A 24,453-nucleotide genomic window follows, 5' to 3' on the forward strand; every position below is an offset into this window, starting at 1 on the left:
TAGAGATTTTAAATAGTCTTTTTACCAGATTATAGAATAAGAGTGTACTTACTTTAGAAAATGTAGGAAGTAGAGGGAAATAAAAATTATAAATCATCCATATTTTTCTACAAAGGTAACAGATAGGTTTAGAGAAGTATTTAAATATGTTCGCTTTTCAGAGAGATGGTGATCCCATTAGTTTATCACATGGAATAGTATTTTTTTCATTTTTACGAATAGATTGTAGAAGTTGAACTACAATACAACTTTTCATTTAGGCTTAAAACAGTACTAATACAAATGGTTTTGGAGAATCATAGTTTATTGAATTATTCCCGTTTGATGGACATTTAGGTTGTTTCCAGTATTTTTTGTTTCTTTAGTTTTTGTTATTACAAATAGCACCTTCAATGAAACCCTCTTGGAAGAGTTTTTTTGGATTTTCATTCACTTTATCTTTGGATACATACCTAGAAATAGGATTACTGGGTGAAAGGCTAAGTGTAGAATTTTGCTAGATATGGCTAAATTCCCCTTCATAGGGTATTTTGAATTTCCTTGCAGTTTATGCAAGTGCTGATTTCCCACAGTCGCACCATCTCAGTGTATTGTCAGACTTTTCATCTAGTTTAATGTATAAGGAATGGTACTTGCGGTTTGCATTTAAATGTATCTTACTTTGAGTGAGGGGAAGAAGTAAAACAATGTTTATTCTGTAGACAGATGGAGATAGAACAGTTTGCCATGTAGAATGCTGTTTTGTTTTTTATTTTGTTCAAAATAGTATGGCAAATACAATAATTTTTATTTTGCCTTGGAAGATGGTGATACCAGTGCAACTGAGAGTGGTGATGAGGTTCCTGTGGAATTATATACTGCATTTCAGCACACCCCAACATCGATTACTTTAACTGCTTCAAGAGTTTCCAAGGTTAATGATAAAAGAAGGAAAAAAAGTGGGGAGAAAGAACAAAACATTTCAAAGTGTAAAAAAGTAAGTTTTTCCTTTCTTAAGATGAGTGTGTGGGAAGTGGTAGGAGCTGAGTTTTACAGGAAAGGCAGATGAGTATTGGATGGTAGCCAGAAAAGTTGGCAGAATCTAAGCTTTTTAAAACTCATTTTAAAATTTTAATATGTTTTAAAGATTGGAGTGTGATAGAGAAGAATGTTTGCATAATGATTTGCAATCATCACTAATGAAACTAGTCATAGAAATGCAAAAGCTAAAATAAAATGGAAAAAATTGCTGTTTTAGAAAACAGAAATAACAGTCCTAAATTTTTAATAGCTTATGAACAGGTAAAGGAGCATAGAATGATTGTGAATGATTGTTTATAGTTGTTCTCTCAATCATATTTAATCATTTTAATAAGCCTCCGTATTTGTTGAATTTCTTATCATGTAGATTTTTTTCACTTAAATTCTATGTGATAAATTATCCTAAGGATGTAATGGCATAAAACCATTTCTGAGCCACTTTTTCATTAAATTTGTTATAATTGCTATTGAAGATTTTTGTCTGCTAAGGTAAAAAATATTTTTCATGATGGCTATATTGCTATTATAGACTGAAATTATCCCTAGATATATAATCAAGGCTTTTTCAAAGCGTTTTTCCTTGAGTGGTTCTTCACGATATCATCTGGTTGTTTAATAGGCAGACGTACTTTGCATTTTCTAATTTCACCTCCCTGCTTAAAATATACTTTGACTATAGCAGTCTTCACATATTATGTCCCTCTCCAGTTCTGCTATTCTTTTACCTGTCCTGTATTTTATCCATTCTGGATAATTTCTTACTAAAATCTACCTGCACTTTCTCGGTGTTACCTTTTTCTTTCTTTCTTTCCTTTCTTTCGTAAGCTCCACACCCAGTGTGGGGCTTGAACTCACGACCCTGTGATCAGGAGTCACAGGCTGTACTGACCGAGCCAGCCAGGTGTCCCATTGGGTGTTATCTTTGCTTATGCCATTCCCTTCACCATTTAGAATATTCTCTAAAGTTAAGCATCTGCCTTTGGCTCAGGTCATGATCCCAGGGTCCTGGGATCAAGTCCCTCATTGGGCTCCCTGCTCATCAGGGAGCCTGCTTCTCCCTCTGCCTGCTGCTCCCCCTGCTTGTGCTCTCTGTCAAATAAATAAAATTGTCAAAAAAAAAAATGCCTCTTACAATTTCGGCATTCATGTGTCAGTATTGACTCACCTTTTTCATCTCACGCTTTGAAATTATGCTTTCCTATTTATTGTATAAAAGTTACTTGAAGGGCGCCTGGGTGGCTCAGTCAGTTAAGTGTCTGCCTTCAGCTCAGGTCATGATCCCAGAGTCCTGGGATCGAGTCCCTCCTTGGGTTCCCTGCTCAGCGGGGAGCCTGCTTCTCCCTCTCCCTCTGCCACTTCCCTTGCTTGTGCTCTCTCTCTGTCAAATAAATAAATAAAATCTTTAAAAAAAAAAAAAAAGGTTACTTGAGGGGCACCTGGGTGGCTCAGTCAGTTAAGTGTTCAACTCTTGATTTTGGCTCTGGTCATCATCTCAGGATTGTGAGACCGAGCCCCCAGTTGGGCTCCATGCTCAGCGGGGAGTCTGCTTCTCCTCGCCCTCTCTCTCCTTTTTACTTTTTTCTCTCTCAAATAAATCTTTTTTTTTTGTTGTTTTTAAGATTTTATTTATTTATTTGACAGAGAGGCATTGAGAGAGGGAACACAAGCAGAGGGAGTGGGAGAGGGAGAAGCAAGCTTCCCACTGAGCAGGGACCCTGATGCGGGGCTCCATCCCAGGACCCTGGGATCACGCCCTGAGCTGAAGGCAGACGCTTAACGACTGAGCCACCCAGGCATGCCTCAAATAAATAAACTTTTCAAAAAAAATGTTACTTAGAAATTTTATCCTCTTGTTTTAGGTCATTTGGTTTAACAAATCTGTTTTTGAGTAAAGCATAGATTCTGTATTTTTTTCTGGCTGGAATGACTTTTGGCTATTTAAAATGAATCAATCCTGAGTCTTGGATTGTGTCAAAGTTATTTCAGAATATTAGTGTGTAAAGAGAAATTTTTCTCTTGTGTTGTTAGTAAATATAGACAAGGATTAGAAAAAAAAAAATCCAGAAACTGTGCATAAAAGATCTAGTTTGCTGTACCCACACTGTTAAGGTTTTACTATTATTTGAGGTTAATATGTAATAAAAACCATATAACAAAAGGATTTATACAGTTTTGCTTTTTATTCAGCCTGTTGCTGTTATGGCTAATTGTTAAAAATTTGAATGGTGTTTACAGTAGATGTTCTGGATAGATAACAGTTTTCAAATATTCATAAAACCCTAGCAAAGTATTGGTGTTTCAGTAATTCAGGACTTTGACATGAAGTATTAATACTATTTTTTTAAGAGAGGGAGGGACAGAGGCCGAGGTCGAGGGAGAGGGAGAGAGAGACTCTTAATAAGCAGGCTCCATGCAAGCAGCCTGAGGTGGGGCTCAGTCTCATAACCCTGAGATCATGTCCTGAGCAGAAATCAAGAATCAGACACTTAACCCACTGAGCTACCCTGGTGCCCCATGAAGAATTAATACTGTAAATGTTGCAGATAACATAGAAAAAGACAGGTATTGTGACTATCTTTCAAATTCTTTTTTTTTTTCCCCAGCAGCATAGCCATTGTTCAGCCTCAAAAATCTTTGAGTCATCTTTAGTTTTGGACATTCAGATTTATTTTCAAAAGCACTATTGATTTTTTCCTTTGGAATGTCTCTTGTATTTTTATTTTTCTTCCTTTTGCTTCTACAAACGCTCATCACCTCATAGTAGTGCAATAGTAACTTAACCATCTTTAATTTCTCCAACTTTATCCTCTGCTTCATAACATCCTATATTTGGTTATGTTTCCTGTGAATATTGTTCTTACATCTCTTCTCTGCTCAGAAGTATTTTATTGATTACTCCAGCATAAAGAAAAGCATACCTGTATTTAAGTTGGAATCATAAAATCCAACTTTTTAAATAAGGCTTCCATGATCTAATTTTAAATTTTGTAGCAAATTTTATGTCATACTCTTCAGTGGGTAAAAGTGTGTGTATTAGTTTTTCCTCAAATATTTTTTCCTATTTGATGCCTTCTTTCATATTTCTTTTTATAATTTTTAAAAAGATTTTATTTGAGAGAGAGGGAAAGCACGAAGAGGTTGCAGAGGGAGAGGGAGAAGCAAACTCCCTGCTGAGCAGGGAACCCCAGCTGGGAGGGTGTGGTGAGACTTGACGCCAGGACCCTGAGATCATGAGCGGAGCAGAAGTAGACGCTTAACCACCTGAGCCACCCAGGTGCCCCTCATATTTCTTTAGTACTAGGATTGTGTTCCTTTCAGTTGTTCATCTGTCTGAGTACATTCATTCTTCAAAGTCTACCTAGCTCTTTTCCCATGTTTTCCATGAAGGTTCATTTTGTTGTTAATAAATCCTGCTTTCTTCTAACATGTAGTCTACACACAGACTTAACACTTAAATACATTTGGATCTATATTGCTTACTCTTGGTTTATGTTTGTTAGTCTCCCTAGAGACTTTTGGGGTGGAGTGATGACGAAGATAGGAATTAAATGTTAAATACCACTTCAGGACCCAGCAGATTAGTGAGCTGTCACTAAATATTTATTGAATAAATACAGCTCTGTTTACCACAGTGCTTATTACTTAAGCTCCACTATATGTTCAAATATCGTTTACTAGTTCACTTAGAGTATTAAAGTAGTAACATTATTTTATCATTCCCAAAACTTTTCTCTTCAATAAAAGTACTGTAATATTTTTAATACCCTTCCAATTTAATCAGTTATTTTTCCATGGTTGTAATAATTGAGCACATAGAAAATTTGAGATTTTTTTAGCAGTATCATTCATATACATAGTCTCATGTTCTTACATAGTCTGCATTCTTTTTTTTTTTTTTTTTGAGTATAGTTGATATACACTGTTACTGTAATTTCAGGTATACAAAGTCTGCATTCTACTCTTTTTAAGTTTTTATTTGAGAGCGAATGAGAGAGCGAGGGAGCACAAGTGGAGGGGAAGGGCAGAGGGAGATGGAGAAGCAGACTCCCCACTGAACTGAGAGCCTGATGTAGGACTCGATCCTGGGACCCTGGGATCATGACCTTAGCTGAAGACAGACACTTAACTGACTGAGCCACCCAAGCACCCCGTCTGCATTCTCTTATTAATAATGGAATAATATTCTAGTAGAAGACTTCAGTGAACTGCTTGATTCTTAAATATCATATTCAGTTTAAAAAAGAACTAACTCAGAATTTCATGTTATTTCAGGCCTTTCGTGAAGGATCTAGGAAGTCATCAAGAGTTAAGGTAAATACATTAAAGACCTTAGTACCAACTGTCAGTTTGTCAGAAGCTTACTAAGTGATTACTTGTCCAAAATCTTTATGTTCTCTTCATTGTGTATCATTTCATTGCTTATTATCTTTACCAGAAGTGGCACTATAGAGAATTCTAATTTGATTAATATGATACTCTTGGAGTTTATTCACATGTTAAAATATTAAGCAAAAGGAGGTGGTATATAAGTAATTGCTAATATCAAAATTTTGGATAATCTGAATTTCAGTTATCAGTGCATTCTGTACCTCCCAGTACTACATCGTATACTGGACATATGAATGCAAAATCATAGAGAATTTGAAAATTTCCTTTTTTTTTTTTTTTTTGCATAGTTGGGATTCGAGTGATTTAGTCAAGTAAGTTGTTATAAAATACTGTAAAATCACTGTTGAAGTACAAAGTAGTCACTGTACCTTGAAATAATTAGACTATAGCCTCAATTTTGTTGAATCCCAGATTGCTGAGAGAGGCAAGGCTCATCAGCTCTGCCTCCCCCTAAAAGAGAGGTGTCGGATCACAGAGGTCAACTATATAGGGTGACTGTAGCTTTCTAGGTTATGTGGTTAAAGGATAATGGGCTTCTCAAGTTGTCAGATAGTAGAGTAGGATGTGGGGAGCATGTTACGGTATATTTGTTGTGCCCATAGTGTAAAGCATAATAGTTATTTATTATTCCACATTTCCTGGAAAACAAATCATTAAATGGATGTCTAGTGATGATTATTACATGCTTTTGTAGTTCTTTCTCAGGAAAGTTAACATGGTGTCACTCAACAGACTACAAGCCCAAAGTTTCATAGAATGTTCTTTATGTGTTAAAGTTAAGGATTTTATACTTACTATATATTAAACTTGGGTTTCTGGGATATTCTCTGACATAGCGTACAGTCTGAAAAAGTTTTTGAATTCAGCTAGTGGAAACTTAATACTCTGATAGTTTCCTTTTCTTTCTGATTTATCCAGTTATCCCAGTAGCAGGTTTATTGAAGACAGGGCATCTTTTACTTAAGTGAAATATTTTCATTTCTTTTTTTTTTTTTTTTTAAAGATTTTATTTATTTATTTGACAGAGATAGAGACAGCCAGCGAGAGAGGGAACACAAGCAGGGGGAGTGGGAGAGGAAGAAGCAGGCTCATAGCGGAGGAGCCTGACGTGGGGTTCGATCCCATAACGCCGGGATCACGCCCTGAGCCGAAGGCAGATGCCCAACCGCTGTGCCACCCAGGCGCCCCAATATTTTCATTTCTTATGTAAAGAAATGACTAAGGAAGTAAAATTTTAATAATGCTTTGTGCATCTTTAAAGATTTTTTTTTTTTTACTTAAAGATACCTCTATAAGATCATAACAATTCCAGTTAGTAATTCTATAGTATTTATAGGTTCAAGAGATACAGAAGAATTTACTGTATCAAATATATACCAGGTCAGTAGAAGGCTTGGGTGGGGGAGAAGGTAAAATAGAAGGAAAAAATTTTTAAATTTATAGATTTCTTTAATAAAGCTGATGAAGGCCTTATTATATAGTATTTCATATTTGTGTAAAAATCTGTTACAAGGTGGTCATTATAATGTGGAATATATAATTACATAAAATATCAGTTGGTAAAAATAAACCTACTCCTGTCAAGCAGCTGAACAACTTACTGTAGTTTGTTTCATTGTAAGAAAGAATGATACTTTTTGTAATAAAAATTACTTATATGGAACGTGGACAAATGGTAAATTTTAGTGTTACTGCACATGTGTACATGTCTAATAGGATATATGAGTTTTTATGAATTCTACATATGATTTTAAAATTTTAGTTACTTAGGTTGTACATATTTTAGAAATAATCTTTTCTCATCAAGGTGTAAGGTGTTCAGTGTTGTAGAAAGAAACTGATGAATAGCATTTACAAAAAATTGAAATCTGAATTATGCTAATGAAACATAAATGTTTTTGTTATCGTCATTGATTCATTTTCACCCTAAGATTGCAAATAAGAATTGTTGTTGAAGGGGCGCCTGGGTGGCTCAGTTGTTAAGTGTCTGCCTTTGGCTCAGGTCATGATCCCAGGGTTCTGGGATCAAGCCCCACGTTGGGCTCTCTGCTTGGTGGGTAGCCTGCTTCTCCCTGTCCCTTTGCCACTCCCCCTGCCTGTGTTTGCTCTGTCTCTGTGAGATAAATAAATAAAATCTTTAAAACAAAACAAAAAAAACCTTAAAAAAAATTGTGGGAATCCACATTTTTAAAATGTGTGGTAATTGTGCCTATCTATAAATTGCATTCCAGCAGGAAAAGTGCCCCATTTTGTTCTTTCTTTTTTTTTTTAAGATTTTTTTATTTTTAAGTAATTTCTACATGCAGCATGAGGCTCAAACTCACCACCCCAAGATTTAGAGTTGCATGCTCTTCCAACTGAGCCAGCCGGGTGCCCCCCTCTTTTTGCTCTGTAACAGATTAAGAGAGGCTGTAACGTTTTGTACTTGGCTTTTAGCATTCTTATCTTACGGATTTTTAGTAGGAGGTATAGATGAAGAGAAAGTATTTAAGTTTAAATGTTCTTGCTTTCAGTATGACCCTTGAATTTAGGTTATGGACCATTTTGGGTCATTTTACATTCTGTGAGACATTTTGTTCTCATGTCAAATTTATCATGTGGACAGTTGATTATAGATCTTGAAATTACACTAAATTAAGATATCAAAGTATATTGTTAAATAAAACATGTTACAATTGTAGTAGTCTATCAGAACTGTGAGTACAAGGTAGATACTGACAATCTCTAATAAAAAATTTCATATCTTTTTTTTAAGAGAGTGCCCAAGAGAGCAGTGGGGGAGGGGCAGAGGGAGATGGGGGGAGAGAGAATCTTAAGCAGGCTCTGCGCCCAGCTCAGGGCTGATGCGGGTCTCGATCTCACGGCCCTGAGATCATGACCTGAGCCAAAACCAAGAATTGGATGCTTAGCTGACCGTGCCACCCAGGCGACCCTACGCTATCTTTTTTTTAACCATTAGCTGACAGTGACTCCAAAGTTTGGGGTATTTGCAGTTTTATTGAAGGCCTCAGTTTGGCTAGTGGTCTGAATTTATGCTAGTCACACATAATTTGGCCTCCTTTAGTCTTCTAAGTCCTTACTTGTCTGGCATGCAGTATAAAGACGTGGTAGGCTGCTCATTTATGGTCAGTTTTTCCCTAGGATCAACTCAGAAAGCCTACCATTATTTCTACTTTATATTATGTTCTTTTACATAGATTATTATTTATTTGTGTGTGTGTGTGTGTGTGTGTATAAATACTTAGAAGTCCAGATATTAATGCTTAGTTTGCTATGATTTCAGGGTTCAGCTCCAGAGATTGATCCTTCATCTGATGGTTCAAATTTTGGATGGGAGACAAAAATTAAAGCGTGGATGGATCGATACGAAGAGGCAAACAGTAACCAATATAGTGAGGGTGTTCAGAGGGAGGCACAAAGAATAGCTCTGAGATTAGGCAATGGAAATGACAAAAAAGAAATAAACAAATCAGATTTGAATACCAACAATCTGCTCTTTAAGCCTCCTGTGGAGGTAAGTATATCATTTGCCAAAAAAAAATTACGAAACAAAAACTGTTTTCTAATGTATATCTTGAGTAAATTGAAAGCGATCAGGTTTAATTAATCTCAGCATTTCTCTGGTTTTAGAGCCATATACAAAAAAATAAGAAAATTCTGAAATCCGCAAAAGATTTGCCTCCTGATGCACTTATCATTGAGTACAGAGGGAAGTTTATGCTAAGAGAACAGTTTGAAGCAAATGGATATTTCTTTAAGAGGTATATTTATTTATTTTACCAGTTAACTGTAGTTAAAGATTGTTTTTTTGGCTGTTTTACCAAGATGCTGTCTGTGTTTGTATGTATTTTGCTTTCCTAAGCGATCATTTTAATACATTTAAAAGTGTAGTGTGATTGAACAGTGACTGTTAACTTTTGAACTATAATAAAGTATAGCAAAAAGCAGATGTATTCCTCAGTCTCTTACCTATCTCTGTCTTGCTGACACTCCTAAAACAGTCTACTTCAAAGACAAACTACAGCAATACAGGTGGATGTTAATGAAAAACTTTGATTACCTAAGACTATAAGGAATCCTTTTGCCTCCGGGATCTTTCCTAATTCCTTGTAACATCATTGGTAGAACCTGAAAAGACCATTGGTGATCACAGGCAAAACCCCTTCCTCTATATTAGAGGATGTTAGATTTGCTTTTCCATTATTGCCACCACATTCAGCTCCCACTTTCTTGCTACTGGAATGGCTCTGGAGCACTTTTCTGTGGTTTGTGTTTTTGGTGGGAATTTGATGTTGTGACCCATTGCTTCCCTGAGGTCTGGAAATATGTTGGTATCTCTAGAGAGAGAACATTCTCAGTCTATATGATTATTAAAAGTATTTGTTGTTTATAACTTGAGTTTTTAAGATTCGAAAGCTATACAAGAATACTTCTCTTTTACATACAAACAGTGCTATAAATCAAACACTTAAATGCACTAGGAGATAAAGATTTTAAAGGTGTCCAGTTATGAATCCTTCTGTAAAGGCAGTAGTCCCTTCCTTTTTATTTTTCCTTGTAAATTTGAATTTCTACCTTCAATTAATTACCTTTAATTTAGATAAGATTATTGGAGCAGGTAAAAATGTAATTGGCATGAACTAGCCCTTAATGAATGGGCTCTGGTATCAGATTGCCTGTATTCAGATCTTGGCTTCACTATTTACTTTGAGTCTTTTAGAAGTTTGTTAATATGTTAATAGTTTATAATGCATTTCTTTCTTTGTAGACCATATCCTTTTGTTTTATTTTATTCTAAATTTCACGGGCTAGAAATGTGTGTTGATGCAAGGACTTTTGGGAATGAGGCTCGGTTCATCAGGCGTTCTTGTACACCCAATGCAGAGGTAAGCTTACAGAAATCTTTGTGGGAGGCAGGGGTGTGGGGGATGTGTGGAATTGAGTATCAAACACAAGCCTTTTAACCATTGATGAATTTTATATTGCCCAGTGTGTTTCCATTTTGAAAAATTAGTTGATACTGGGCTCTGAGGTCTTAAAAATTACATTACACATTGAAGAAATTGTGATGTTCTTTGTAAGAGGAAATATTGGGCTTCTGTTTATTCCTTAAGCTCTCTTTATGGGTCATGATCTGATTGGATCAAGATAGATGATGAAACTGAAAGCTAAAGTAGATTTTATATGTGCTACTATAAAAATTTTTTATACAACTGTGTTTTAATTTGGAGCCTAAAGTAGTATTTCTAGTTTTATTTTTTTACATGCCAAAATAAACATTTTAAATTTATAGCTATGTTACAATTAAGAGTATAGGTTTTGAAACCAGACATACTAGATTCGTGTCTTGTCTTTGACAAACTAGCTTTGTAAGCTTGTCTGTGCTTGTTTTACTTGTAAGAACTTGTTAGGAGGACTAGTGTCTGTCATAGAAAAGTATGGCATTAACTGTACCATTACTCATTACTGCATGTCGTCAAATCGAAGATACCATCACTTATAAAACTTCCAATTTCAGGGATACTCGGAGTTGAAAAAATATGCATTGTGGAATCAGTGAAGTGTAGTATTTGCTTTTTAATGCTACCTGGTGGACTGTGGAGTTTGCATCACTGTACTTGCTTCTAGTTGATAACCACTGTTACATCTTGTAATTGCTTGCATATTTTTCACGTTGTACTCATGAATTACTTTGAAAAGTTTTCAAAATTGCAGGATGAGGTGCTTCTAAGATAGAAATTTATAAAAATATAAAATTATTCTTTTAACAGGTGAGGCATGAAATTGAAGATGGAACCATTCATCTTTACATTTATTCTATACAGAGTATTCCAAAGGGAACTGAAATAACTATTGCCTTTGATTTTGACTATGGGAATTGGTAAGTTCAAGTCTCTAAATGAGTTCTGTGTTTTGAAATAGTCTTCCTAAAAATCTTAGGTATTGTCATTACTTTCATAGCTTTTTATTTGTATTTGTTATGAGACAATGAAATCTACTTGAAAACAAGCATTTTGGTGTCAACTTCCACTGAGCATTATTACTTAGTTCTTTTCCAAACTCTAATTATTATTGTAATGTAAGTGCTCATAGTAATTAAAATCATTAGTCCTAATTCAGCCATACAGCACTGACCTTGTTTACATGAGAATTTGTTCTTTCTGGTATTTTAGGGGGTACAGTTTTAGTCTTACAGTTAATTTGCCTGATCAGTGTGAATGGATAATTTCACTTTTGCCCCTCCAAACGAAAGAAATTGTATAAATTTTCTTTGCAGTATAAATTGAAAGGGTTTGTTGGAGTCCTGTTAGGAAATTCTGAGAACTGTTGTTCTGAAACACTAGGAAAATAAAGTTAATTCTGAGTATAAAAACTTCAGTTTAAATTCAATGTAAATTATATTCTGTAGTGTTTCATCTTTTCTCATTCATTACTTTTGAGGTTCGGTTCTGTTGTTCTGTGTAGCTGTAGTTCATTTATTTTCACTGCCAATGGCATTTATCCCTTCCTCTGTTGGATCTTTAGATTTACCAAAACTGTTCCTATGACTTCTTGAACATGTCTTTGTGGGCACATGTTCTCTCCATGGGAGGGAGTCTCGGGGGTGTGCTTGCTCAGCTGTAGGATGTGTACGGCCTCAGGGTTTACCAGATGTGGGGTGATGACCAGTTTCTACTCACACCTTTCTTCCTTGCTTCACTTCCTTACGACTTCTAAAAATTGATGCTAATCCATGTGAAACGGTATCTTTTTATATTTTTAATTATCATTTTCCTTGATTATTTTATGAGCCCAAGGATCTTTTTGTATATTAATTTGTCATTTGAATTTCCTCTTTTATGAGTTGTTTAATCATCTTCAGTTTTCCTGCTGGACAGTCTTTTTCTGATCTTTGGGGGGAAGGCGGGGTGGTTCTTTTTGTATCCTGTAGTCTATTGGGTTATAAGTGTTTCAGTTCATTTCCTCCTATTCTGGATTTTGCTTTTAAAATTTTGTATGGTAACCTATTTAAATGCATAAGTTTTACATGTCCATGTTTTCTGTCAATGAAATTCCACTTCCTGCACTGTGCAGCTCTACTTGATTGTTGAGAGTCAAATTTAGTATAACTTACGCATTACCTTGTTTAGCCCCTTTTCCCCCAGATGGTGGGAAATTTAGCATAATGGCTCTTTGCTCATTACTGTGAAAGACTGTTTCCTGTAAGTGGTTAAGAATATAAGCGTTTTATAATCTGGTTTCAATTCCCAGCTTGGTTGCTTATTATTACCTATGTAACTTTGGACCAATTTCTTCATCTCCTTATGTCATAATAGGAGAATAGTAATACTCACGTAACAGGAATGTTTTGAAGATTTAGTGTATTTAAGATATGTAGAGTGTTTAAAACGGTTCCTGGCACAAAATAAGTGCTTTTAGTAAACATTAGCTGTTGACCATCATTATTTGCAGTTGTATTCTAAAATCAAAGAAAACATCTAGAAAGAGTTTCAGCCTAGTTTCTAGTAATACCTAATTTGGGGAGGTGGGGGCATAGATCATAAATTTTTGAATTCTATCCCTGATTCAGATTTTAGCCAGTTTGACTTGTACTAATCTTGAAAGTGAGTAAGGAGCAGTATTAGAAACTTAGGAAAGTAAATTATTTTTATGGTGAACAAACATTAAACAACTTAAAACATGTAAAATGGGAGGCTTCTACTGTTTAACTCAGGTTGGGCATTTTGCCTGCATCCTGGAGAGAAACTAAATCATGGTGGTAGGGACATGGAGGGCAGAGTGCAGAAATACTGAAGAGGTAAAAAGTGTGAGCTTTGGACTCACACAGACCTGTACCTGAATGCTGTCCCAACCGTTTAGTAACTGTCACTTTGGACAAAATGCCGAACCTCTCTGCGCTTTAATCTTCTCTGTATGGTGGAAGTAATAATTATCACTGCAGTGAAGATGAGAGAGAGTGCAATTATTTTTCAAGTGTTCATTTGAAAGAGGGAACACTTAAGAGGGGCAAAGGGAAACGTAACTTCCCCTTTTTTCAAGGTAGCTTTTTAAAGACACCTGGTTATCGAAGTCATTTCTTAAAGTATAAGACATAGTTACGGTTTGGGACCACTGAAGTAAATACCATTATTGCCTTATTGTGAGCCAAAGAATCATTTTACTGAAAAGGACTCAATTTTAATTTATTGAGGGTTTTTTTTTCCCCCTCTAAACCATAACTGGCTATCCTTACGATTGAAGGCCTGATCTCTGGTCAGAAATCAACTTCTAATGATTATGTTTTTTAAATGAGGGAGAAAAACTTGTTTGTGATACTTACCATGGGAATGCAAAATTAGCACGAAGTAAGGATTGCTTATAAGTAGTAGTAGCAGCATATAATTTTACAGAGTTGCAGCTTAAAATGGATTAGAAAATTTTACAGTTTGTGTCTAGAGTAAATATTTAACTGGTTATCTTTCCAGTAAGTACAAGGTGGACTGCGCATGCCTCAAGGAAAATCCAGAGTGCCCTGTTCTGAAACGTAGTTCTGAATCCACGGAAAACATCAATAGCGGTTATGAGACCAGAAGGAAAAAAGGAAAAAAAGAAAAGGATATTTCAAAAGAAAAAGATACACAGAATCAGAATATTACTTTGGATTGTGAAGGAACAACCAACAAAATGAAGAGCCCAGAAACTAAACAGAGAAAGCTTTCTCCACTGAGACTATCAGTATCAAATAATCAGGTACTGAACTATGCTCTTCTGATTCTCAACAGAAGTCAACAAAAGAAAATAATTTGTAATGTTTTAACCTCTTTTTTATGTAAAGTGGTTTAAAATTTTAAAGTTAAATCTGTTATTTAAGGAAGCACTTAGAAGCATAAAACACAAGTACACAAGTTCTGGTGGAATTTGTGCAGTGTTTGTTAAGCTTGTTAAACAACTCAGCCAGCAAATCCTTGCAGAATTGAATACAAGATTTTTCTGTAAGTGGGTAATTTAAAAACTTCTCCCAGATGGTATTGTCCTTAATGTTAATAAGTGTTCTTATTTAAAGTCTTAATTTCCTTTTTTTAAACATTTGAGGCATAATTAAATCAGATCTATAAGGATGAGAGAGAAGATTTTTCAGAAAAAATTCTCTTAACACATAAGATAATTTTGGGGGCTGAGTTTGGCCCATATGTCTGCCTTGCCAGGGAATAGTTTTTTATATGCCCTCTACATAAATGGAAGTTAGGAGGGACCGTTTAAAATGAAAATTAAGTAAGGTGTTTCGCTCATCTTCAGTACCCCATCTTCCATAATTTAGTAGTTTAATCAGTTTAATGATACTTTCCCATAAGTTTTAAATTGAGCAAACATTTATTTGAGCACTTGGTATCTCTAGGCACTGGGTTTTATGAAGTCATTTTATGTGTTTATGTTTTGGGAAGGATATAAACAGAAGGCTGTGCTACCATATTTGACCTTGTGGGCTCTGTTAATAACATTATTGACTAGAACTTTAAAAAGCAAAATTATTTAATTTTGAAAGTTCTCTCGAATTAAAACCAGTTTTAAAGTTCTGAAATGGATTTAAGTAGGCTTGTAATTTTTCTATGTTGACTGCGTTAGTTGTGGTTAAATTTGTAATAGTTCAGTGTCCTGAGTTTGTAGATGGAATAGTAGTTTCTATAAAGCAGTCATTTCCATCTTTCAGGAACCAGATTTTATTGACGATATAGAAGAAAAAACTCCCATTAGCAATGAAGTAGAAATGGAATCAGAGGAGCAGATTGCAGAAAGGAAAAGGAAGATGGTAAGTTGGGAAGCCAGTGGCTGCTTCATGCTGTCTCTTGTGACAACTGCTCTTCCCATAGTAACTGTTGCTGCCTTTAGGAGGGTTCTGACACTATTCTTTGTTTCAAGTTAGCAAACACGATGTGCCACTGAGCATTTCTGTTTGGCTTTGTTAATACCATTCAAGTAACTTGCACTAATCTTTTCTATTTTTATTTTGTGTTCAATAGAAATTTTAGAATGTATGACATTTAACATTTTTGAAGCTGAGAACTGTTAATAAATTTTAATGCCAGAATTACTGTTTGAAATGTCTTTCATTAGCTAAATGTACCTTTTCTCTTCTATAATTTAATATAAAGCAAAAATGGAATTTTAAAGCTTATAACAGCACCAAATAAATGACTTACATAAACAAAAACAAAACCAAAACCACCCGACTGTTTGGTAGCTACTATGTCTGTATCTCATACTGGTATCATAAAATAAGGTTTTCATTAAAATGCATTTGTATTTATGTTCCTTGTTTTACTCTTCATACAGATATATATTATATATATATATATTATATATATATATCTGTATATATATATCTTATATATATATTAATACAAGAAATGATACAAGATACTTCCTTAGAAATCCACGTTAATTTAGCAGTGGATATAATATTAATAATTATATATATTATATAATAATTATATATTAATATATATATTATATATATAATATATAAATATATATATATAATATATATATTAATACAAGAAATGATACAAGATACTTCCTTAGAAATCCACGTTAATTTAGCAGTGGATATAATATTTAGGCCAGTTAAGTAAGTATTATGGTATAGTTTGCCCAAAGATTTGAAAATGACTTAACACACCAATTAATGATCTTAGTATGGGTTTTCCCCACTCCTTTTTATTTTATATTCTTCCTTGTTTCCTATCTGTGATTTTCATGCTGCATTCCATGGAATCTCAGGTGTCATATACTTAGAGCAGGGTCTTTGAAATTTGGTCTTTGTAGGCATACTTAGCATTAAGTTTGTTTTATTCCCTGGATGGTCATTCCTGTAATGTTATTTCATTGCTGATGTTCACAATTGTGAAAGCGATGCGGAACTGTTTCACAGCCTCTGGATTTCAGAGACATTGCTCTGAGGGGATAGGGAGATACTAGAGATCAAAGAGACAAAAAAACAACTCTGTAGGAGAAAGTACTGAAGGAAGTTGGTTATAAAGAGAAGAGTTTTTTTCCTGTACCTAAAGGAATTTTGAGATTTGGTTACATCTAAATTACCTGTACCTACCCAAATTACCTGTGGCCCTCTCTTGACTAGATTTTCAGTAATGGCCCATTCATTCCACGATAGCCACAGCAGTGTATTTGCACTAAACTGCAAAACCAGTGTAGGGTATCACTTGTTTTTGGTTGAGGCATGTGTCTGGTAGGAGGAACCTCTTTCACAAGTGACTTTAAGGGCTGTAACAACTCCTTTGAGAAAATCATGAGATTAAAAAAGAAAAGGTTTGTTTAATGCCCTTAACAGTAATTTTACTCAGATTGCATTTTTAAAAAAGTTTTTATGATTGTGGGGCTACTTAAAAAATATCTTTTAATGCTGAGAAAATCTGTGAACTTAGAACTCTTCATTTTCAGATCCCAGTTCTTTTCATGCCATTATAAATTGCGAAAATAGAAATATCCTTTTGTTGATGGAACTTTGGACAGCTAAAAAGGCTTCCTTGGTCCACGTTTGGTCCTGATTTTACTTGTTAGTATGCTATATTAATACAGGTGAATGCTTCAAATTCTGTGTCCATTTTAGCGTATTCATTTTAACATCTGCCTCTAGGGTTGCTGTACAGCTGGGTATTTTTTATACGAGTAAAATGTGGAAAACTTGAAAAGCATCAGTGTTTAGAATTTGTCTGGTATTTTGAAGGGATATGAAATAAATACTTAGAAATCAAAATCATTGTAGTGTTACTATTTCTAATTGGTACATTTGCTTTGATATCTCAATGATAGAATTTTTGGATATACTCAAGCAGAATGTGAAAGAATGCATCCTGGGATTCCGAAGCCAGTTGGCATGGTCTCCCCCACCCCTGCCAACACAGTATTTGTGAGAAACAAAATATTTGGTTTTGAAAAGTTTAAATATTAATCTCAGCCTTTAGTGTCTGCCTTTTGTATTGGTTAGGTTAACAGTTGGAAAGATTAAGGACAACTCCTGAGAAACTTCTCTTAAACTGCTTGAAATTTCCTTCTGTGAGAGGACAGACTTTAAATCATTGTGGATATAACAGGAGATACTATTTCTCTTGTATATTCATGAGAATGGGATATAAAAGGAGTTAGTCATACTCTCTTCACAGGTAAATACCATGTAATGTCCAAATTCAGATATCCTTCAGCCCATCCTTTTGTAGTATAGCTGAAGCCTATGAAATTGTTGATTCGACAGTGTTTACCTACATAAATGGCAGTTTCATACACAACCTAATATTTAGCATTTTGTTCTGTCTCCCAAAAATTGCACCAGTGGATATATTATTTTGTTTGCTTGCTTGTTCTTTTTGGTGACGTTGGAAGATCAGACAATGTCTCTGCCTTCAGGGGCATTTATAGAAACAATTACAGTGCAGCAAGAAATGTGGTAAAGGAACTATAAATATGATAACTTAGAGTTGTGGTTGGGGTGGGGGTGCTCAGAGGCCATTTCATGAAATAGGTCGTATTTATGATGGCCCTCAGGAGTACGGTTGGAACAAGTACAGATTAGCTTGTACCTAATTGTATGGCAGTGAGTGGAGAAATAGCCTGTAGGGAAAATAGCCTGGGGGGGTGTTATAAAAGTGATGAATCATACTTGGTTGGGATTATGTAGGCTGTTTTTGGGGGGGGAGTTGGGAAGTAAGGTTGGTTGGTAGCAGATCACATGAAATGTTGAAAAAGATTTCATGGAAGAATATTTATTCAAATTATTATTATATGGCCAGATAGCTATTCTTTCAATAACACTTTCCTTTTCCCTCCATTATTTTGCCCCCTTAAAAAGTTGTTACCTGCTTACAAAAGCAAATTTGTGCCTAAATGGTTATAGGACTGAGTAGATGGTTGACATTTGCTTTTTAGCTGGTAAGAAATACTTCTTTGGAAGTGGGTTGCAATTCACTTTGGAGAATCCTATAATCAGCCCAGTTAAGCTATGGCAGTTGAAATACAGTAGGCTGTTTATAGTCACCTAATTGCAGAACCAGAGCACTACTGAGTGGACGCCCCCAGGTACACAGTAGCAGGTGAGGTGAGGTGACCATAACCTTGTCAGAGGTAAAGAGAGTGTGCGGCAGGGGGTTAGGTATTGGGAAGCTCACTGCATTTTGTTGAACTAACAAGTGATAAAGCTTTTAAAAAATGTAAATAAAAAAGGAGGCTTGCCCTTCGCAATTTATAATGGCATGAAAAGAACTTCCTAAAGTATCTTCTGATCTGTGTTTTCAAAATAATTTTTTGTGGCATTATGGAAAGACTGTACTGTGGGGATATATAGTCTTGGCAATGTTTGATGGTATATTGTAGTCAGATTGCTTAAACTGGAGTCCAGGGAAGGTGGTTCAGGAGGCCTTCACACTTACGAGGATAGAGATTTAAGAAGTGGGCGCCTGGGTGACTCAGTTAAGCATCTGCCTTTGGCTCAGGTCATGATCTCAGGGTCCTGGGATTGAGCCCCGCATCGGGCTCCCTGCTCAGTGGGAAGTCTGCTTCTCCCTCTCCCCTTGCTCCTCCCGCCCCCCCCCTTTGTGCTTGCTCTCTCAAATAAATGAAAAATAAAATCTTTTTTAAAAAAAAATTAAAAAACAAAAAGGGTATGAAAGGATGGTCACCTAGGTTATGAATGCTTCAACTTGTCAAGCAGCTAGGAAAATCTGGAATTGTGTATCACTAGGATATAAACTACATGAGGGCGAGAATTTGTAATTTTGTTAATTGTTATAGCCCCAGCTCCTAGGGAAAAAAATGTGCTGGCTTTTATAAAGTACATGGTCACTAAATGAGCCTACTAAATATTTGTGGCAGCCATTTAAGTAGAGATGTAGATAAGCCTGTAAGTGTGAATTAACTGAAGCTTTCTTATAGGCCAGGTAGTGTCCTGGAGGCCTTGCCAGGATGCAGAATTCTCCATAATTTTCTTATCCCTCATCCTTCACACCAGAAATTATTCCACAGAACTCTAATACATTTTGTGAAAAAAAGAGCTTTGTGGCCAGTTGAGTTTAGTAAACAGTGCTTCAGGTCCCCAACTTTGAGTTTCCCAGTGTACACATGGTGTGCTTAAAGACTTAATTCTGTTTATGAAACCATTTCATAAACTTAGACATCCTTGCAGCTTGTTTGTGGTGATACCTTCGACATCTACCGATTTTTATTCGATGGAACAAGCATCTTGTGGGAAAAGATTAGAAAGAATCCTGCTGTTCCTAATGCCTCTAGGAAGTGACTTGACTTAGAAGATCGCTTTAGAAGATGTGGAAGAAACTTTAATAGTAAGATATCATTAGGATAAATTTCTTGCCAGGAAACTCATCTGAAGATATGTGATCACCCACCTGATTAGTTTTCAGCCCTTAAAAATAACATGACTGTTTGTCGGTTACTAATTTCAGTTTTCTTAGGTCCCATTTTCTCTCATTACAGAGTTTAGGAATTGTGTTTCTAAAGGTGAGTGATTAATGACATTATGGTATTACATAGCAGAAGGGAACCCATTTATTTTTATTGGTATTCTGTTCAAACAAAATGAGGATACTCAGCTTTAGCTGCCTTGTAATAAACTCACGATTTCCAAAATCTTGTTAAAATACTTTGTTCCATACTTTCACGTAACAGTGACAACGTGCTTTCTATTATACATTCACAATTCTTACTCATTTAACAAAGCTGTGAGTATTCACTCCATGCTGAGGGCCAGTGAAGGTACTGGGTGAAAAAGGTGGCCAGGTTCTGGAGAAGCTTCATGGACGATGGCATGTAGGGAGTTAAGAAATAAGTATCAACGAGGAAGCAGTACTGTGAGGATAAACGGAATCCTCATCTGGTAGAGAAGAAATGGGGATACCCCACAAGACATACTTCTTATTTTGGAATTATTCTATTGGTAATCAGTAATCTGAACCGCTTTTTAAAAGATTAATAAATTAATCTCTAAGAGGATAAGCAAAGTTATTTGAGTAAGGAATTTCTTACTTTCTCTATTTCAAGGCTGTGGGTAGGGTAATTTGGCAGGCTGACCCTGCTGGTTCCCTTTCCTTTAAAAGGCAAGTTTTTTCTTTTAAGAAACCCTTCTACCCATTAGCAAGGTAAAAAAATAAACCATGAGTCCCTAGAGGTCTTCATTGTGTTTTCTTCTCATTCTTTCACTCTCCTACGAGGCACATTTCCCTCTAAAGCTGCTGTGGGGCACCCACAGGGCATCAGCTCTGTTTCCTCAGTGAAAAAGTACCAATTATCTCTAGTTATTAGGATGAATTCTAACAATTTACTCAGTGGAGTTTATTTTTTCAGTTGCAGTATTGTATATAAAACTTTAATATGTGTTCTTTATTATGTGCCCTTGAACTGTATGGACCTCACCATTTACTGAAAGGAGGCTTAGACAAGATTTTCATAGTATCTTCCAGGTTTATCAGTTTTTATGATTTTAAATCAGATTTGTGCTCCAGTGTGTTTATATATAGAAGCACAAAATTGGAATAAAAATACTCAAAATACCTACTTAAGTGATAAAATCCTATAAAGGGATGTTAAGCAGACTTTCTTCTGCTTACAGGAATTACAGTATTCTATATTTGCTCCGTAAGACCATAAACTAAGACACATGTCATGAAAGCAGTCTGTTGATCTCATTAGGGATCCTTCATAGGTTAGTTTAGCATCCAGTACTCCAGCATTAACAGTATGTCAGAAGCTAATGTAGTATTCCTGAAAGGCAAACCTGTCTAATTCTAGTTCTGTATCAGGTCCGTGATTGCCCGGCTCACAGATAATAGTGATTCTGAGGTCTGGTCATGGGCTTGGAATAATGAGTCATGGTTACAGAATATGCAGGTCTTAGCACTAAGCCGAATGTGACAAGTATAATCTGAACCACATCAAGCACAGATGTTAGGGTCTGCTGGGGTTAATTAGGACTCCTAATTTCTCTAATCCCCTACACAAACTGTAATTACCCCAGGCTATATATAAAACTGGTTATTTATCAGTTAGGTCTATAAAATTGGCAAGTTTTCTGCCATTAAGTAGATACTGTGTATCCAGTTAGGTGTCAAAGAATGTGTTAGAGGCAGTGGTGAAAACAAATGCTGAACGACCTATGAACCTTAAGGAATTTAAAAGTAGACTAGCATGTTTTTTTCATGTAAAAAATCAAAGGCGTGCTTCCATTTCCAACATTTGTCTGTTTTTTAAAGATGAGATTGTATTAAAATATTGGGATATCTCTTTAGTGCTTTCAGTTGACAGTTGTAGTAAATGTGGGAAGAGTTATGCTTTATTTTGCTTTATGTAGTATCAGTGGTGGTTAATTGGAAAGAGTAAATTAGGAGCCAGGAAACTTGGATAATAATTATGGTTCTGCCTTTGAATGAGTCACGTAATACACATGGGCTTTGGTTTCTGTGGCAGCACAGGACTAGATTTTTTTAAGATCCTGACGAGCTCAAAAAGATTGACTCATCTCTGAAGTATTTTCCTTTGACTGTCAATTAATTGTATTGTTTACATGGAGTTCAGTATTTACTTTTTATTTCCTGAGAGAGACTGCATGTGCATGTGTGCAAGCTGGGGGAGAGGGAGAGGGAGAATCTTAGCAGGTTCCATGCTCAGCACAGAGCCCAAAGCAGGGCTGGATCTCATGACCCCGAGATCATGACATGGACCAAAATCAAGAGTCAGATGCTTAGCTGACAGAGCCACCCAAGGCACCCTGGAAGTTCAGTTTTTAATTGAATGAATTTGGTCTTTCCATCTAAAACAAGTGAATATTGAGCTATGTCAGATTTTTGTCATAAATTCATATTTATCTTAAATACTGGTAATTTTTTATACATAAAATGATTCTTGCTAAGTTTGTTTCTTCTGGAAGAATGTACTTTTTGTCAGATCTATTGTAAAATTTTTGAGGAGAGAAAATAACCATAGTAGTTAACCCTTTCTCCCTCCTCACCCGGTCCCCTGTTCAGCAGGTGAAGCATTAGGAAAATCATTTAATTACTCCAGATTTCTAAAGTTAGGGTTTTTATAAAGAGCCATAAGATGAAAGGGGTTTGAGTAAACTTCAGTTCCAGTGAAAAGACCACTTTTGCCTGTGCTGTTTATTTTAGTGCCAGTTGCCCATCCTAAAGCAAGAGCAGCGGGATATGTACATATGTATCCACAAACAAGCAACCTTATTACCTCTGTGGACCTCCGTGTTCTTACCTGTAATATAAAGTGAGGATAATAGTTTTGTAAGAGTGACAAGTTTGGAGTATGGCAGTTTGTTGTGACTAACTAGAAGCTTAGCAGTATTGTCAGAGGAGTCTGTTGATAGACCATTTTTGTCCCCTTATTGAGTGAAAAAAATGAAAAAGGGACCCAGTCAGTTTAGCAGGTGCACTTGATTTCGGCTCAGGTCGTGATCTCCCAGGGTCCTGGGATCGAGCCCCACTTCCAGCTCTGCGCTAACCAGGGGCATCTACTTGCGGAGTCTCCCTCCCCCCTCCCCCTGCTCAAGCACACGCTCTAGCTCTAAAATAAATCTTTCTTTAAAAATGAAGGAAAAAATACAGCAAGCAGTTTTCAGAATGTAGATGTCTTAATGCTTAAACCTCTGCTGACAGTTACTGGGACTAAAGCTCCAGTGTGGAGAAGACCATGCAGCCCGAGCAGGAGTTCCTAACCCTTCTTCCCCACGTCACTGACAGAAGAGGAGGAAAGCCAAATGGCTCTGAGACTCAGGACCTGGTTCTGTCAGTCCATGGACGTGCGTCCTGTTTCTGGCCGAAAGCTGAAGTGCTTGCCAGGCCCACAGGCCGAGGCTCTGGGTCTTGTGCTTTTAATATTCTCTCTCTAAAGAGAACTGAAGGACAAAGGAACTCTTGCTGTTCCTCAGTCCCTGCCTTAAACTGTCAGTGGAAGACAGGAAGGTCAGAGGGTTGAAGAATGCCTTGTAAGAACTGTGACAGAGGGCGATAAGGCTAAAGTGCGAATCATCACTGACACTTCGGGAACGCCTCCCATTTTCCAAGTGCTGTTGGCAAGCCGCACAGATATTTTCTATTTGAACTCAATAACAATTCAGTGAAGTGTAATTATTATTGTCCACATTTTGTAAGAGGCTCAAAAAAGTTAATAACTAGGGTCGTTAAGTTGCCTAGGGTCACAAAGATAGTAAATGACTAGAGACATAATTTGAACCCAGGACTTCACCTTGTAATATCCTGCCACATGTCAATAATGTATTCACTCCCTAAGTTTCTGTGAATGTGATCTTTTCAACGTTCATTAACGTGGGAACTTTGAATCTTATTTTAAAAAGGGCTAACTTCCCTATTGAGAAAAATTTTCAGTTTGGTAAAGCAATTAGTTTTTTGTGCCTTTTTTTTTGGTTTTACTTTATTGTTGACAGTCAACCAACAAGTATTCCTTTCATGCAATGTATTTGTAATGACAAGGCTTCCTGAGATGTTTCAGACTCTGAAGGATCTCGAATGAATATTCCCCCCCCCCAGCTGTCATCAACAGAAATGTTTTGCTAACATCATAGAATTTATTTTTTACATTTGCCACGAACAGTTGGACTTTTGAATTTTACTTCAGCTCAGTGACATTATGCCACTTGAAATTTAAATTTGTAGACAAGAGAAGAAAGGAAAATGGAAGCAATTCTGCAAGCTTTTGCCAGACTTGAAAAAAGAGAGAAGAGAAGAGAACAAGCTTTGGAAAGGATCAGCACAGCCAAAACTGAAGTTAAAACTGAATGTAAAGATGCACAGATTGTCAGTGATGCTGAAGTTATTCAGGTATTGTTATTTGGGCTTGGTTTTGTTTTCATACTTAAGCACTTGCCGATAAAATTGTCACACCTGATTTAGTTGCATCTGTCAAGAATTTTTAATGTCTAATGCTGTTCAGTAGCATTTTTCAAATCCTGAGAATTTAGACTTGAGATATAAGATTCTTTGTTTTAGAGTAAAAAAAAGTTATGTTATCAGAATTCATAAA

The 24,453-nt window shown here is 36.0% G+C and overlaps 1 protein-coding gene across 4 annotated transcripts in view; it reads left to right on the forward strand.

The window, feature by feature from the left end:
- The window catches only part of KMT2E (lysine methyltransferase 2E (inactive)), a 93,895-nt gene that overhangs the window by 58,772 nt on the left and 10,670 nt on the right, over window positions 1–24,453 (forward strand). For all 4 annotated transcript variants that reach the window (XM_045793427.2, XM_045793431.2, XM_045793430.2 and 1 more), the window contains 9 exons: window positions 804–976; window positions 5,293–5,331; window positions 8,693–8,923; window positions 9,040–9,170; window positions 10,178–10,295; window positions 11,181–11,290; window positions 13,875–14,139; window positions 15,098–15,196; window positions 24,087–24,251. In XM_045793427.2, the coding sequence (XP_045649383.1) occupies window positions 804–976; window positions 5,293–5,331; window positions 8,693–8,923; window positions 9,040–9,170; window positions 10,178–10,295; window positions 11,181–11,290; window positions 13,875–14,139; window positions 15,098–15,196; window positions 24,087–24,251 (1,331 nt within the window). The remainder of the gene's footprint in view (window positions 1–803; window positions 977–5,292; window positions 5,332–8,692; window positions 8,924–9,039; window positions 9,171–10,177; window positions 10,296–11,180; window positions 11,291–13,874; window positions 14,140–15,097; window positions 15,197–24,086; window positions 24,252–24,453) is intronic.

This window comes from Ursus americanus, chromosome 3, assembly GCF_024610735.1.
Source record: "Ursus americanus isolate L20-20 chromosome 3, mUrsAme1.1.p, whole genome shotgun sequence".
Lineage (NCBI taxonomy): Eukaryota > Metazoa > Chordata > Mammalia > Carnivora > Ursidae > Ursus > Ursus americanus.